The sequence below is a fragment of the Microcaecilia unicolor genome, chromosome 3 (assembly GCF_901765095.1).
Source record: "Microcaecilia unicolor chromosome 3, aMicUni1.1, whole genome shotgun sequence".
Lineage (NCBI taxonomy): Eukaryota > Metazoa > Chordata > Amphibia > Gymnophiona > Siphonopidae > Microcaecilia > Microcaecilia unicolor.
In genome coordinates, this window is record NC_044033.1 from 147,305,974 (window position 1) to 147,322,643 (window position 16,670).

General features: G+C 41.5%; 1 protein-coding gene across 1 annotated transcript in view; it reads right to left on the reverse strand.

Moving 5' to 3' along the window:
• Nucleotides 1–981: 981 nt before the first annotated feature.
• C3H1orf131 (chromosome 3 C1orf131 homolog) overlaps nucleotides 982–16,670 on the reverse strand; it is a 34,992-nt gene continuing 19,303 nt past the window's right edge. Inside the window, exons 6-7 of the mRNA XM_030196443.1 lie at nucleotides 9,403–9,458; nucleotides 982–6,083 (exon numbers count right to left, since the gene is read on the reverse strand). Of these exons, the coding sequence (XP_030052303.1) occupies nucleotides 5,954–6,083; nucleotides 9,403–9,458 (186 nt within the window). The 3' untranslated portion in view covers nucleotides 982–5,953. The remainder of the gene's footprint in view (nucleotides 6,084–9,402; nucleotides 9,459–16,670) is intronic.

The window sequence follows — 16,670 nt, forward strand, 5'->3', positions numbered from 1 at the left end:
TCCCAACTTCACTTGAATTAGCCATTGCTTCTGTTGAGCTCCCGTTCTGGTCACAAATTGTGAAGACTGGCGTCAAACCCGGCACAGTCGCTGTGTTTCATTGAATATATCTTCAGAGGTTGAACTGGCACGAGCAAAGCAACAAGAAGGAAGCCTTATATTCTTACTGTGAACATGCCTTCTACTTAATCTCAAAATAGAGTCAGACGCTTACCTTAATAAATGTTTCAAACCATTATTGGCTTTATAACCAGAGCTGACCTCAATTCGGTACCGGGAACAATGGTGCCCCGATCCCTGCAATGCTGGAGCATGCACATTGAATATCCTATCGCTCTCTTTAAACTAGTTGAACAAGTCATGTGTTTACTCACAGCCATTCCACTTCTTTGTTTAACCCATATGGGGTCACGGTTCTCCAATCAAAAATCAATCTTTGTTCTTTGGAGAACATTTTTTGCATAAGATTCCCGCCACTTCTGCTATCAAACTGTGTCAACACAACAAATCTCAAATCTGTTATTTCATGCTTGAATGTAACTCAATTCTCCACTAATGGAGACTCTATTTTCTGTAATCTTATATTGCTTGTGTTGTGCCAATCTATACTTTATCTTCTGAACTGTCTGACCGATGTTCCACAACCCACATGGGCAAGATACTGCATAAATGACCATGGCAGAATTACAATCTGTTTTAGTTGTTCTTCTAATTTGGAATATCAATTCAATTCATTTCTAATGCATATTAACAATATGTGCATCCCGAACATTTTGTATGAAATCCTTCAGCACCATATTGTAATCTATTTACAGCTAATTTTTCTCCTATATTCTGTCTACAAGTGTAGGCAAATCATGATACATCATCAAATCCTTTATGTAAGACTAATATAGGCCAGTGTTTGCATATAATACTTCTTACCGTGTTAGACCGAGGACCATAAAAGACAAGACACAAGTCATCCGATCCTTTATTCTATTTTTTTCATTATACTAATTCTTTTCACATTTTTCATTCTGTGCTGTAGACTGTGTCAATCATGATCTATGAGAGTTACATGCCCATTTCTAAGCCCTATGAATCACTCTTTTTGGATACCCTCTTTGATAAACTCACGTTTTCAGATCTTGTGCTTGTGTCATAAGCTCTGTCTTATCTGAACACAGTCTACATATACGCAAAAACTGGCCTACTGGAATACTGTTTTTCAACGCATATGAATGATGGCTATTATAATAGAGGAGGGTATTCCTATCAGTGGGCTTCCTATACGCCTTAGGCTTAAATCCTCCCTCTTGAAATTAAATTATATCTAAAAACTGCAGCTCCTTGCCACCAATATGAGAAGTAAATGTAATGTTATCATCTGAATGATTTCAATGGCATATAAATTCTGCCAGTAGTTCTCTACTCCCATTCCATATCAATAGAACATCAGCTATATATCTCTTTCATTGTACAATATTTTGATTATAAACACTCAGATATACAAAAGCTTCTTCATATAATGCCACATACAGGCAAGCAATTGTGGGAGCCACACTGGCACCCATAACTACCCCCCTTATTTGTGGAAAAAACCTTATGCTGAAAAGTAAAGTAATTCTTAGTAATCACCATTGCCGTTATCCTGTTCAAAAAATCAATTTGTTGTACTGATAACTCCATCTTACTCAACATCTGCTCTATCGTTTGTAATGCTGCTTGTTGTGGAATATGGGTGTAGAGAGCATTAACATCTAACGTGACTAAAGTGATGGTCTGACTTTCTAAAATCTTAATTTGATCTAATATTTGTAACATATGAGAAAAATCCTTCACATATTATGTAATTTTGATTACCTCTGATCTTAAATGATAATCTAAATACTATGAAAGATGTTCCCACACAGAACCTTTTCCACTCATTATAGGGTGCCCAGGAGGAGCCGTAATTCTCTTGTGTACCTTAGGAATAAAATAAATCTGTGGAATGGAGGGAAATTGCCTAAATACCTATATTCTTTGCTGTTAATGATTCCATCCTGATTAGCCTTTTTCAATATTTGCTGAATCGGAACCTGATATTTCAATGTGGGATCCTTCTCTAATACCTGATAAAATGAATCATCTCTCAATTGTCTCTCTGCCTCTTCCTCATATTGAGATCTATCGTGGATCACTATACCTCTCCCTTTATCAGCACAAGATATGACTAAAGATCCATCTTTCCGCAATTGCTTCAAAGCTCACATTAATTCTCTAGATAAATTACCATACCATCTTGATTGACCCTTTGCTTTCCATCTCTTCCATATCTTAAGGACCCATTGCTGAAATGTATTAACCACAGAATCAATCTGCCCTGGCGGGACCCATGTGGAATGTAAATGATATTCTTGTGCAAAGGACTGTGGTGTATCACCCTCTGTTTCCTCCATTTGTTCTTGTTCAAAATACTTTCTCAATCTTATTTTTTGAAAAAAATGTATGTAAATATTTACATATACCAAATGGATTATAAAATCTGATAGGAACATAAGAAAGACCTAAAGACCATACCTCCTGCTGATGCTGTGTCAAAACCTTAGATGAAATATTAAATATATGTAATGCTGTTTTCTTGTTTGTCTCTTGGGTCTGGCTCCCTGAACTTGAGAATTGTCCACTCCCTTCTAGGGAATGAAGACCGTTCCTAAAAAACCTTGAGACTCTGAGGTTGGTTGAGATACTTTCGCCCCTATGTGTCTTTGAACCTCTTCTTCCCCAGACAACACTCGAGTTAATAAAGCCCACATTCTTAATTTTCCTAGTTCTCCTTGATTTCTGATTACGATTCATCCATGGAAACACATATCGACGGGTGTAATCCTGTTCATCTTGCTTAAATTTAGAGATTTTTTGTCCTCTTATCGCTAATCAATATTTCTCCATATTTACCTTGTGTTCCTGATACTGCTTCTCAAAATCCTCTACCATGCTCTTCTCTCTCATCATTTGTATTTTGCTATCCTAATCTTCCTACGTGACTTTAATAATCTTGCTTAGTTTTTGTATAGTGATTAACATTAAGTACAAAGAACATTGAGAAATTAATTCATGCCATTGTTTGACATACAAAGAACCCAGATTTTTGGACGATGAAGGGTAAGTCTTAACCCTCTGGGAACGCGCTTCACATGACAATATTAAACTACTGTTCTGGAGTGATATTCAGTTCTTATTAGATATTTATTTAATTTGTGAATATCCATCCATTCCAATTGAAGTCCTTCTATATTTCCACCAAATAACCTACTTCCTCATAATAACTGTGTAATTTGTTCCCCTGTCATTTAGAGGATCAGTCTGATGTAGCCATATTTCTCAAAGTATGCTTAACACTATTAGTATACTCGTAGTATACTTAAGTATAAATAAGTTCAATCTAGTTTCAAATATAAATGCTCATCTGAAGTAACTGCCATCTTATTCACTTATAACTCTTTACTGAAAGCTTTATCTAAAGCTTTAATAACCCATAACAAAGGCAATGCCTCCCCTCATTATATTAGTCCCTCACACCATCATCACTCAAACTCTTACCAAATCACACAACCATCTTAAAATTGTATACACATTACACCATTTTAAAAAGACTTTACGTTCTCTGACCTGAATAATGAAATAACTACAATAATGAAATTTTTCACAAATACATTGCTCCTGCTAAGAATGCACTTTTCATTCACCAGAGTGTCATTTGTTCACGTGAAAAATCCACTCTCCTTTTCAAGTCCTATCATTGCAGTCTTAGCATTTAGAAGTGATATATAAATCAATATGCATGTCCATGAATAACTCTGTGGTTAACACAACTGCCGGTCTTCGAGCAGACCTCTGAAAATTCCAACTCCACTTGAATTAGCCATTGCTTCTGTTCAGCTCCCGTTCTGGTCACAAACTGTGAAGATTGGTGTCAAACCTGACACAGTTGCTGAGTTTCACTGAACGCATCTTCAGGGGTTGAGCAAAGCAACGACAAAAAGGAAGCCTTATACACTCACTGTGCACATTGCTTTCTACTTAATCTCAAAATAGAATCAGTTACCTTTATAAATGTTTCAAAACATTATTGGCTCCATAACCAGAGTTCACCTCAATTCAGGGTTGCAGGGAGCAGGGCACCATTATTCCAGGTACCGAACTGAGGTCAGCTCTGCTTATGGAGCCAAACTAAGGATTGAGAAAAACATCTGGGCTCCTTATTGCGTGTTTCTATAGCATCTCATATGGTGGAGAATGGCTATAAAATGCTATATCAATGGTATTAAGAGTCTCACCCAACTTTTAAAGCTATTTAAGGCATGGGAAATTACTTATGCTGGTGGGGTTGTGGTGCACAAGGGACCTTTCTGCACATATGGCAGGCAGGTCCCACAGCTCAGGATTTTGGGATCAAGTCATGCACTTGGCATTGGACATTTTGGGCACACCACTTGTTAAATCCCAATTACTTTGCCTTTTCATGAGAGGAAGTTGGTTCACCCGATTGTTACAGCTGACAGCTTCATCTTGGATGGCGCCCGCCCTCACGGGAACAGCTGTCCTGCTACCAAAAGTGAATCATATCTACCTGATGTCTAAATTGACAGCAATCAAGAGGAATACACTTCTATCCTTTCATCAAACTTGGGATAGCTATATTACCTGGTTGGAGACATCTTTGTCGACTCCCAAAGTAGAGACTTTGCCTTAATGACTTCAATTTGATTGTGACTTTCTCTGTGCTGTCTCATCCTGAGTAGAGGGGGTGGGGGGTGGCAGAGGGTTGGATTTTGGTGGCTTATGTTCTGATTTGATATTGGCTACATACTGAAGGAAACACAGTATGTTACACCCTTGGCTCGTAAACATTTCAGCAAATATTGTACTTATTGTGGTTGTACTTCTGTTTGTTTTGAAAAATATAAACTATTTTTTTAAAAACACCTCTCAGCAGCCAAATGTGCACAGTGCAACTCTATAAGAGACACAGGTATCAACTTGCAACACACATTACTGTACTATGAACAAACAGCACAGGAGGTGCAAGCAGAAGGGTCCTATGTGATGAGCAAGCAGGCAAACGGCAGAACAAGGAATACAGTTGATTAAATACTGTAAAGCTACTGCACACAGAGGGAGCAATTCCATAACAGGACACACCAGGTTCAAGTTCAACAAGGCAACTAGTTTCTAAACAACATAGGCACCTAGACGCCTTTATAAGGCAGGCACCCAGAACCAGCTCCAATAGCACACAAAGTTACTCCTGCTTCAAGGTTAGTGTGATTGTGTGCATGTAACTCTACATGTGGACATGCATATTATATGCAATACACACATACTTCACAACTCCACCTCCACTATATATATGTGGAGTTGAGATGTATGTCTGTATTGCATATATATATATTAAAATAAGTGTGTATAATAAGTGTATATATAAAATGTATTTTTAGTTAAGACCCTTTTTCTGCCTTTTAGACTTGCGTTAATAACCCAATAGAATACTATATATTTAATTTTACTTCCAGTTCTTTTATATGACTTTGGTATCAACATTCATAATCTTGTAAACACACATCCTTGTAGGTGTGTAAAACAGTTATACAATATCATAAAAGGCCTTTTTCTGCAGATAAAACTAGCTTGATGCAAAACCACTATAAAATTACCTCCTGAATGCCTAGATGTACCTGGAAGGGCAAAACAGAGGGGCACTTGGGGAATATTTTTCTGCTATCACCTAAAAATAAAAATATAAGCAACTTTGTTTCCTTATTTACACATTACAAACTCTCTGATTGATATGGCTTTGAGGAACAATCTCCTGTAAAGTGGGATCCTCACCAGTGACTTTCACTTATTAAAAAGTAACATCCAGAGTTCTGGTTACACTTCATGTACACTTCATGTCCTTTCTCAGCTCAGATGCACTTGGATACTGTCACTTGATCACTTTTGATGACTTGATTTTCTTGACATCTTTACCACTGAGAAGTAATGTCCCATTTTTGAACTTTCCAACTTGCCTACTTGGCAATATGTTTGAAGACGATTTTTTCTTTTTTGTCCTCCTGTGAAAAAAAAAAAAAAAGCTAACAGCATGAGTAAGGAGAATTTAGACCTTACCTGCTAATTTGCTTTCCTTAAGTCCCTCCAGACCAGCCTAGATGGTGGGTTATGCACTCCTACCAGCAGATAGGTGGAGACTGAGAACTACAGAATTCTGGTGGAGCCTAAAAGTTAGCTGTGCAGTGCTTCCCAGTCAGTATTAACGTAACAAATAGAATAAGAATTAATCTCCCCTAACCCTTCTCTCCCACAGCTTCAAACTCCCACGTGATGTGCAGGAACGCTACACTGCAAAGGAAGCAGCTGCCTCAAACAGCAAGAGCGGTCAGAGAGAATCTACTGCCAAAATGAGCTGTACAAAGCTCTTTTCTTTCTTGTTTACTCTCCATAAAGAGAGCTCTCTCTATCACTTAAAGAAGTTTTGTTTTTGTGGGTTTTTTTTGTCTTTGTAACAAAAAGAAACACTTCCATTCAAAAGGCAGCATCCCCTCAGGAAGTACACTGAAACAAATACCTGCGGAGATAACAACTGAAAACGCAGGCCAGATCATAACAGTACAGGCGGGTTCTAAGGTAGTCTGGAGGGACTAAAGGAAAGCAAATTACAAATTAACAGGTAAGGTCTATTTTCTCCTTCCTTAGAATCCCTCCAGACCGGCCTAGATAGATAGGAAGTACCTTAGCAGTGAGCATCAAGGGTGGGACCCTCGGAGCCCCGACGCAAACATCTGAGCCCCAAAAGCCGCGTCCTAATGGAGCAGTGTCTAGCAAAGGAATGTAAATGGGACCAGTCTGCTGCTCTACAAATCTCCTGTGGCAGTACCAAGCGCTCTCTGCCCACAAAGTCACCTGTCCTCTGGTAGAATGTGTCTTAAGGGCATCTGGGACCACCCTGCCACCAAGCAGGTAAGCTGAAGCAATGGCCTCCTTAATCCAACACACTATGGTAGCCTGCAGTGCCGCCAGGTACTTTCTCCAACCAGCTAACATAAACCGACTATCCTGACCAAGGCACAAAACTGGCTCTCCAGGCCACTTTGCTACCTGAGGGAACCTGACTGAGGCATAAAACTAGCTATCCAGGCCACCTCCCTACCTACTACTACTTATTTCTATAGCACTACTAGATGTACGCTGAACTGTACATTTGAACATGAAGAGACAGCCCCCGCTCGAAAGAACTTACAATCTAATCAGGACAGACAAACAGGACAAATAAGGGATAACAGAATTACTAAGGTGGGAATGATAAAGCATACATGGGTGTAGAGTACCCATGTATGCTTTATCGTTCCCACCTTATCCCTTATTTGTCCTGTTTGTCTGTCTTGATTAGATTGTAAGTTCTTTCGAGCAGGGGCTGTCTCTTCATGTTCAAGTGTACAGTGCTGCGTATGTCTAGTAGCGCTATAAAAATGATAAGTAGTAGTAGTAGTAGTGAATAGGGGTTAGGAGTTAAAAGCAGCATCAAAAAAGGTGGGCTTTTTAGCTTAGGTTTGAAGATGGCCAGAGATGGAGCTTGATGTCCTGACTCAGGAAGTTTATTCCAGGCGTATGGTGCAGTAAGATAAAAACGGAGCCTGGAGCTGGCAGTGGAGAAGGGTACAGATAAGAGAGATTTACCCAATTAACAGAGTTTCCGGGGAGGAGTGTAGGGTGAGATAAGAGTGGAGAGGTACTGAGGAGCTGCATAGTGAATGCACTTGTAAGTCAATAAGAGGAGTTTGAACTGTATGCGGAAATGGATAGGGAGCCACTGAAGTGACTTGAGGAGAGGGCTAATGTGGGCATAACAACACTGGCGTACAGCAGAGTCAGTTCCCCTGAGGAAATATGACCAAGGCGCAAAACAACTACAGTCTCTTCAGTACCTATATATAATATGTAAACTGCTCTGAAAGTAAACCCACAAAAGAAGTATATCAAATCCCATCTCCTTACCTTTAAATGAGGAAATTTGTTGAGCTTTCAGTGGATATTTCTCAGAAACTGACTTCCCCACCTGTTCGCTTTATTATTATTACAGGAACGTTTACAAATTGGTATTTCGGGCCTATAACTCCTCAAGGTGAGTTCTGAATGGGCAATACCACTGACAGTTTTTATTTAAAATGTGGGGCTGACTTGGCCACTTTGGGCCATCATTTTTTATCTTGCCCCGTTATCCAATGTTTTTAGCAGAGGGTTTTGGTGTTAATAAATGTTTACAGGCTCATTTAACTCTCAGTCCTCAGTTGTTTTTGTTTGCCGAGTTACAGCTTTGCCTCACTGTTTTAATGAAAGTTCTCATACCTTATTTTACCACATTGGCCTGTAAGGCTATTTTGATTAATTGGAGGCAGTCTCAGGCACCTGCTATAACACAAAAATGCAATTTAGTCTCTGCTACAATGGTGATGGAATGCTATAGGATGGGGTGGGCTCAACCTCAGCGATGGCATACGCTTCAATAAATATAGGATCCTATTTGGAGTGCAATGTTACGTAGAGCATGTAGCTGGCTGTTAAATTATTGATAAGTTGGATTTTGTGTGTCTCTGCGGGTCTGGGTTAGCCTTGAGTAGACTTGCTCTTTTGTTCCCAGTTCTACTTGGAATATAGCGGGGCTGGCACACAACTTCACTGTGTGTGTGTGTGGGGGGGGGGGGGGGGGGGAGAATTCATAAAATGTTAATGTCTACAGTTTTGCTTTACTTTATGGAACTTCAATGTACTTGCTGGTCTTTATAATGCGGAAGATATGCATTGTTGTTGTTCTTTTCTTCATGTTTTTCAATAAAAAGGAAATTTATTTATTTGATTTTTTTATTTGGATTTTCTCACACCTTTTTCAGTAGAAGCTCAAAGTGAGTTGCATTCAGATACACTGGGTATTTCCCTGTACCTGGAGGGCTCACAATCTAAGTTTGTACCTGAGGCAATAGAGGGTTAAGTGACTTGCCCAAGAACACAAGGAGCAGCAGTGGGATCTGAACCGGTCACCTCTGGATGTCAAGTCCAGCGCTCTAAGCACTAGGCCACTCCTCCACTCCAAATTCAAATGGGCAGAACCAGAGAACCAAGCAGCCCCCATCTACTAACAACTTCATTCCTATTTTCTTACGAGAAGGACTACTTCAAAGAGTGTCATCTAGCCATACAGCACCCTTCTCTCAAGTTACTTTGGGCACCACAGACCTACAATTTCCTTCCGCCTACATCAACTGCATGCAAACCAAATGATATGGACCTGTGGCTAGCTACAGGGAGATAACTCTTAATCACTTGAGATGTTCACAGGAATAATTTTTCAATATATACATTCATCTGCTACATGCTCACCTTTCCTCAGGTCCTCCTTTTCTCTTCTTCTTCTTCAAAAAGTCAGACTTAAATTCCTGTGATGAAAGTGAGAAACAATTTTTTCAGTCTGGAGCATTACCTTGACCAAAGCACAGGAAACTAAAGGTTGCTCTGTTGACAGTACCTAAAACAGTGGTTGGTGTTCAGCAGCTAAAAACAAATACAAAGCTTTAAAAAACAAAAAAAAGAGAGTTGCACTGGGACAGAAATCTAACCCGTCCCGGCGGGAATCTAACCCATCCCTACCAGTCCTCGTCATAAGTAATCTCCATCCCAGTCCCTGGTCTGCCCAGCTCCTGCCGCACTGTACCACACTGCACCGCAGTCACCCTCCCCTCCTCCCCCCCCCCCCCCCCCCCAGAAAGGATGAAAGAAAATATTTTTATTATTTTGACTTATGAAAACCACTTGTCTCTGAATCATGCTCAAAACAGAATAATCCATTGGTACAAAAGATACAAGTTGAAGATATGATGCCATGTGCCCCAATGAGAGTTTAATTTCACTTCCAATCTTTATAACACCAGGCTTCCCAAGGCAGATTACTTCAACAGTTAAGATGAACGCATCAGTACACAGGATATCCTCACTGAAATCTGGCCATGTATTACTGTATTGTATAGAACAGTGAAGAAAAATGAGCACAAAATACAGCCTTTACTAGTGCTGTTTCCACCAGCTACAATAATATTTCAAGCTATTTTAGTGATATTCAGTTTTGATGTCATGATATTTATATCTACACATGGGAAGCTTTCAAATAAATTAAAAAGCTGTCAAACAAAAATAATAAAATATTTTGTCCTCCACCTTTTAAGGCACTGCCTATCCAACTGAAACAGCTTTTGACTTTTTACAGATGGACCACACATAAACAGTCTGTTATTTCTACTAATCTTTTGCTATTCTTGTCAATAGCGTTTGCTATTGTTTTGGGTGAATCAGTATGGCAGCAATCTCCACCTGCTGGCTTCAACCCATATGATGGGCTAGATAGCCTCATACCGTCTCCTGCTCTCAAGCTAACCTCCTTGCTTCTTATCAATCTCTTCTCTCCTCCCTCCTCCTTGCACCCCTAAACCCACGACTGACATCCATTCACCTCCCCTCTGCCCTGGGTGCTCTCCCTGCACATACCTCAAGGAACCCTGGTGGTCTAGTAACTTATTCTGGGCAGGAAAGATCCCCACTCTGAAACTTGTCTCGCTGCTGGTGCTGCTTTTTTTAAATGGCTGCTGAGACGTCAAGCGGTGCCCTTGTCTTGCAAGGCTGCTGCGAGAAGTCTCGGCAGCCACAACAAAAAACTTTTTTTGGGGGGGGGGAGGGAGGGGGGGTAAAATTAAAAAACGTGTATCACATGCAAAGCATCATGCTTTTCCATTTCTATCATGGTGTCCTTGACATTCGTGGCTCATCAACACATTGACGAAAGCTCCCACAGCAGGCATGCTATGCGAGTCCAAAAAGATGCAAACTGTCAACAAGGAGCTTGCTGACCCCTGGTGCAAATGTGCTTCTGGTGCTCCTTGCAGATGTCACCACAGCTGGCTTCCGCACAGACATGGAACTTAGAAAAAAGAAGCAACTTTGGCATCTAAGAGGAACAGAAAAAGGAACACTTCCTGAGACAGAAATCAAGTTCATCCCAAGCTACCACTCTTGACTTAAGAAAATAAGACAAGCCATGCTAAGTTAGACCAAGGTCTATTGAACTCAGCATCCTGTTTCCAATAGTGGCCAGACCAGGTCACAAATATTGAGCAGAGAGAGAGAGCTGACCAGGAGCATGAAGCAAGAGAGCCCGGTGGCAGCAGCTGCAGGAAGCCAATTGGGAGAGAGAGATCTTGGTTTCCCATACCATGTTGTGGCATCCTCTTTTGCTGCCTACTTCAGAGTCTCCCTGCTTGCCGCTTGGGGCCGAGTTGAAGCACGAAGGAAGAGAGCCCAGTAGCAACAGCTGCAGGGAGCCAGTTGAGAGAGAGCGAGCTTGGCTTCCCGTACCATTCTGTGGCGGTAGCCACACCCTTGGCCGTGACATCATCTTTTGCTGCCTACTTTGGAGAGTCTCCCTGCTTGCAGCCATGTGACCAAAGGGTGTAGCGCCCCTCTGGTGTCTCTTAGGTGCTATTTTGGTGCGGCAGACCTCTGTGTTTATTTTCTTCAAAATGGTGAAGAGAAAGGTTAAAGCGAAGGCAGCTTCAACTCCTTCGGCAATTGTGTGGCTCTATGAATAAACACCGGTTTCCGATGAGTACTGTACCACAGCTAAACTCTCCATGTCAGTCTTCTTCAAGCTTGGAGGCATCTTTTAGCCCCATGAGAAGGTACCTCCCACAGTCACTGGAAGTTCACACGAATTGATTTTATCACCAAAGTTACAAGACCTTGTTCCTGCTAGAGGTGGGCAGGTAAATGGGGAACAGGATTCTGCCTTGATTGTTAATAAGAAGTGGTTGCCTATTCCAACACCAATGGCTTCACCCGTGGACTCAGATGTACCTGTAGTTTCTAATCAGGTTACATTGAAGGACATCTGGACTCCGCTTTCCAAAAACAATTTGTTATTGATCAAGGTAGTCACATTTTCTCAGGGAACTGCTGAGAAACTGGCAGAAGCAGATGGTAGGCTTAAAAAGATATAGAAAAACCTGTGGTGTTTTTTTCCAATCAAATGTCTTCTTTGCAATCCCTAGGAGCAGCAACGGTTAAATATAATTTGACGCTTCATAGGCACGTAGAAATTTTGGAAAATTCAGTAAGGATTAAAAACCTTAGGTTGATGAACTTTCCAAAGACCCACATTCTATCTCCAGAAATTTTATTTAAAAATCATCTTAGACAGATTTTGAATATGTCAGATATGGATAATATATTGCTTTCTAAAACCTATCAAGTTCTGTTAACAATTCAGTACAAGAAGAGCAAGTTGCCAATTATCCTACAATTGCCAATTTGACTCAATTTCTGGAAACTTCTCAGAATGTTATTACCACTAGAGCTATATTACTTATAAATACATAAGTATTGCCATACTGGGAAAGACCAAAGGTCCATCAAGCCCAGCATCCTGTTTCCAACAGTGGCCAATCCAGGTCACAAATACCTGGCAAGATCCCAAAAAAGTACAAAACATTTTATACTGCTTATCCCATAAATAGTGGATTTTCCCCAAGTCCATTTAATAATGGTCTATGGACTTTTCCTTTAGGAAGCTGACCAAACCTTTTTTAAAATCCGCTAAGCTAACCGCCTTTACCACATTCTCTGGCAACAAATTCCAGAGTTTAATCACACGTTGAGTGAAGAAATATTTTCTCCGATTCGTTTTAAATTTACTACATTGTAACTTCATCGCATGCCCCCTAGTCCTAGTATTTTTGGAAAGCGTGAACAGACGCTTCACATCTACCCGTTCAACTCCACTCATTATTTTATAGACCTCTATCATATCTCCCCTCAGCCACCTTTTCCTTATGTATCTAGAGCTACCCAGTTGAGGAGGCAGCAATTTCTTCAGTTGAAATCTAAAGTAATAGCTTTGGTGCTACTTTCTTTTTGCGTTTTCCTTGTAGGTGTCTTATTTCCTATCAGTAGGTTAATTATCCTTCTCAGCTGGAAACTTTATGAACAAATAATTAAATTTAATTTTTCTTTATTCTTTTTCTTTGGGAAGATGGGTTAGGGGGAGTTGGGATAAGATAGCTATATTACCTTATTGGGTTTCGAAATTCTCTGTGTTAGGGTTGGTTTCTGTAATGTGGTATACTGATTGGGTTATTTCCCTTCCATTATGGTAATGATGGTACCTTTGGTGCAACATATTTGTTTTCTTTTGTATGTAATTTCAAAATTTTATAAAAAAAAAAGTAAAAAAAAAAACAAAACAACTCCAAATACCGGGCAGATCTCAAAGGATAGATCAGTTTCTTACAGTTCTTTTCCAGGGATATGCGAGGACTTTACCCAAGTCTACTTGGCTAATAATGCTGCTATCTAGAATTCAGCTGTGGTTCTAACCATGAATGAAGATTTTAGGATTCAATTTGTAGTCCTGATCCACAGTTTGGGAACTGTTGCTCTACAGCAAACTTCTTTTCATATTCTCTCTTGGCCTGTATTTTTTAGGTTGAAATATCTTTATTGTCATTAGAGCCAAAGAACATAGAAAATCAGAAAACATCACATAGCATATCAAAAGAATAGCCAGAACTCCAACCAAGCCATCAATCAATTGTATTGTAGAAAATCTTTAACATCATAACTATGTTAGTTGAATGTTTCTAATGCATGCTTATTAGGTGTATCATTAGTATTATGTTAACATTGTATTATCTATGGTATTTGAATTCCAGTGCTGTTAAATGTGTACATTTTTTATACTGTTTCATGACAGTTCTATTATTAGGTTTCAATTTACTGTTTTCAAGTTTACCTCATTTGTTGTACTTGTTTATTCTTGGTTATTTTACTATTGCTATGCTAACAAAATTATAAGTTTTATGTTAAACTGTACCTACTGTATACCGCCTTGGGTGAATCTGTTCATAAAGGCGGTTAATAAATCCCGATAAACAACATATTATAACAAACCCCTTTCCCCAGAAAACCCTGAACCCCACCCCCAAACCCTCTAAGCCTCTCCAAATCAAAACATATTGCCCATAATAATAGGCAAATCAATAAACACAAATTATTTCTGTTACAATAGCCAATGAGATAAGAACTGCACTTTGATTATCCATATATTAAAAGACCATAGTGGAGAAAAAAAACCTGAGCTTTTTTATAACCCTCAAAATAACTCCTGTCAGCCCTTTCACAACAGCCGGAAGGGGCCAGCACTCATCAGCATCAGATTCCTTTCCAGTCCCTTTCCCTATGTGTCCTATCTGTCTGTCCTACCCTTATCCCTTGTTTGTCCTGTCTGTCTGTCCTGAATTAGATTGTAAGCTTTTTTGAGCAGGGACTGTCTTTTCTTCATGTTCAATTGTGAAGTGGAAAAAACACAGAAAAGCGGTATATAAGTCCCACCCCCCACCTCTTTTGCTAAAGTATCGTAAATATGCATGCAATTGTTCAATATTGTTTTTTAAAATGTTACAAAAATAAAGAGTTACAAGAAAGCGAATGCTACATACCTGTAGAAGGTATTCTCCGAGGACAGCAGGCTGATTGTTCTCACTGACAGGTGACGTCCACGGCAGCCCCTCCAATCGGAATCTTCACTAGCAAAGTCCTTTGCTAGCCCTCGCGCGCCGATGCGCATGCGCGGCCGTCTTCCCGCCCGAAACCGGCTTGAGCCGGCCAGTCTCATATGTAGCAAGACAAAGACCAGGGAAGACACAACTCCAAAGGGGAGGCGGGCGGGTTTGTGAGAACAATCAGCCTGCTGTCCTCGGAGAATACCTTCTACAGGTATGTAGCATTCGCTTTCTCCGAGGACAAGCAGGCTGCTTGTTCTCACTGATGGGGTATCCCTAGCCCCCAGGCTCACTCAAAACAACAACCATGGTCAATTGGGCCTCGCAACGGCGAGGACATAACTGAGATTGACCTAAAAAATTTACCAACTAACTGAGAGTGCAGCCTGGAACAGAACAAACAGGGCCCTCGGGGGGTGGAGTTGGATCCTAAAGCCCAAACAGGTTCTGAAGAACTGACTGCCCGAACCGACTGTCGTGTCGGGTATCCTGCTGTAGGCAGTAATGAGATGTGAATGTGTGGACAGATGACCATGTCGCAGCTTTGCAGATCTCTTCAATGGTGGCTGACTTCAAGTGGGCTACCGACGCTGCCATGGCTCTAACATTATGAGCCGTGACATGACCCTCAAGAGCCAGCCCAGCCTGGGCGTAAGTGAAGGAAATGCAATCTGCTAGCCAATTGGATATGGTGCGTTTTCCTACAGCCACTCCCCTCCTATTGGGATCAAAAGAAACAAACAATTGGGCGGACTGTCTGTTGGGCTGTGTCCGCTCCAAATAGAAGGCCAATGCTCTCTTGCAGTCCAATGTGTGCAGCTGACGTTCAGCAGGGCAGGAATGAGGACGGGGAAAGAATGTTGGCAAGACAATTGACTGGTTTAGATGGAACTCCGACACAACCTTTGGCAGAAACTTAGGGTGAGTGCGGAGAACTACTCTGTTATGATGAAATTTGGTGTAAGGGGCCTGGGCTACCAGGGCCTGAAGCTCACTGACTCTACGAGCTGAAGTAACTGCCACCAAGAAAATGACCTTCCTGGTCAAGTACTTCAGATGGCAGGAGTTCAGTGGCTCAAAAGGAGGTTTCATCAGCTGGGTGAGAACGACATTGAGATCCCATGACACTGTAGGAGGCTTGACAGGGGGCTTTGACAAAAGCAAACCTCTCATGAAGCGAACAACTAAAGGCTGTCCTGAGATCGGCTTACCTTCCACACGGTAATGGTATGCACTGATTGCGCTAAGGTGAACCCTTACAGAGTTGGTCTTGAGACCAGACTCAGACAAGTGCAGAAGGTATTCAAGCAGGGTCTGTGTAGGACAAGAGCGAGGATCTAGGGCCTTGCTGTCACACCAGACGGCAAACCTCCTCCATAGAAAGAAGTAACTCCTCTTAGTGGAATCTTTCCTGGAAGCAAGCAAGATGCGGGAGACACCCTCTGACAGACCCAAAGAGGCAAAATCTACGCTCTCAACATCCAGGCCGTGAGAGCCAGGGACCGGAGGCTGGGATGCAGAAGCGCCCCTTCGTCCTGTGTGATGAGGGTCGGAAAACACTCCAATCTCCACGGTTCTTCGGAGGACAACTCCAGAAGAAGAGGGAACCAGATCTGACGCGGCCAAAAAGGAGCAATCAGAATCATGGTGCCTCGGTCTTGCTTGAGTTTCAACAAAGTTTTCCCCACCAGAGGTATGGGAGGATAAGCATACAGCAGGCCCTCCCCCCAGTCCAGGAGGAAGGCATCCGATGCCAGTCTGCCGTGGGCCTGAAGCCTGGAACAGAACTGAGGGACTTTGTGGTTGGCTCGAGATGCGAAGATATCTACCAAGGGGGTGCCCCACACCTGGAAGATCTGTCGCACTACACGGGAATTGAGCGACCACTCGTGAGGTTGCATAATCCTGCTCAACCTGTCGGCCAGACTGTTGTTTACGCCTGCCAGATATGTGGCTTGGAGCACCATGCCGTGACGGCGAGCCCAGAGCCACATGCTGACGGCTTCCTGACACAGGGGGCGAGATCCGGTGCCCCCCTGCTTGTTG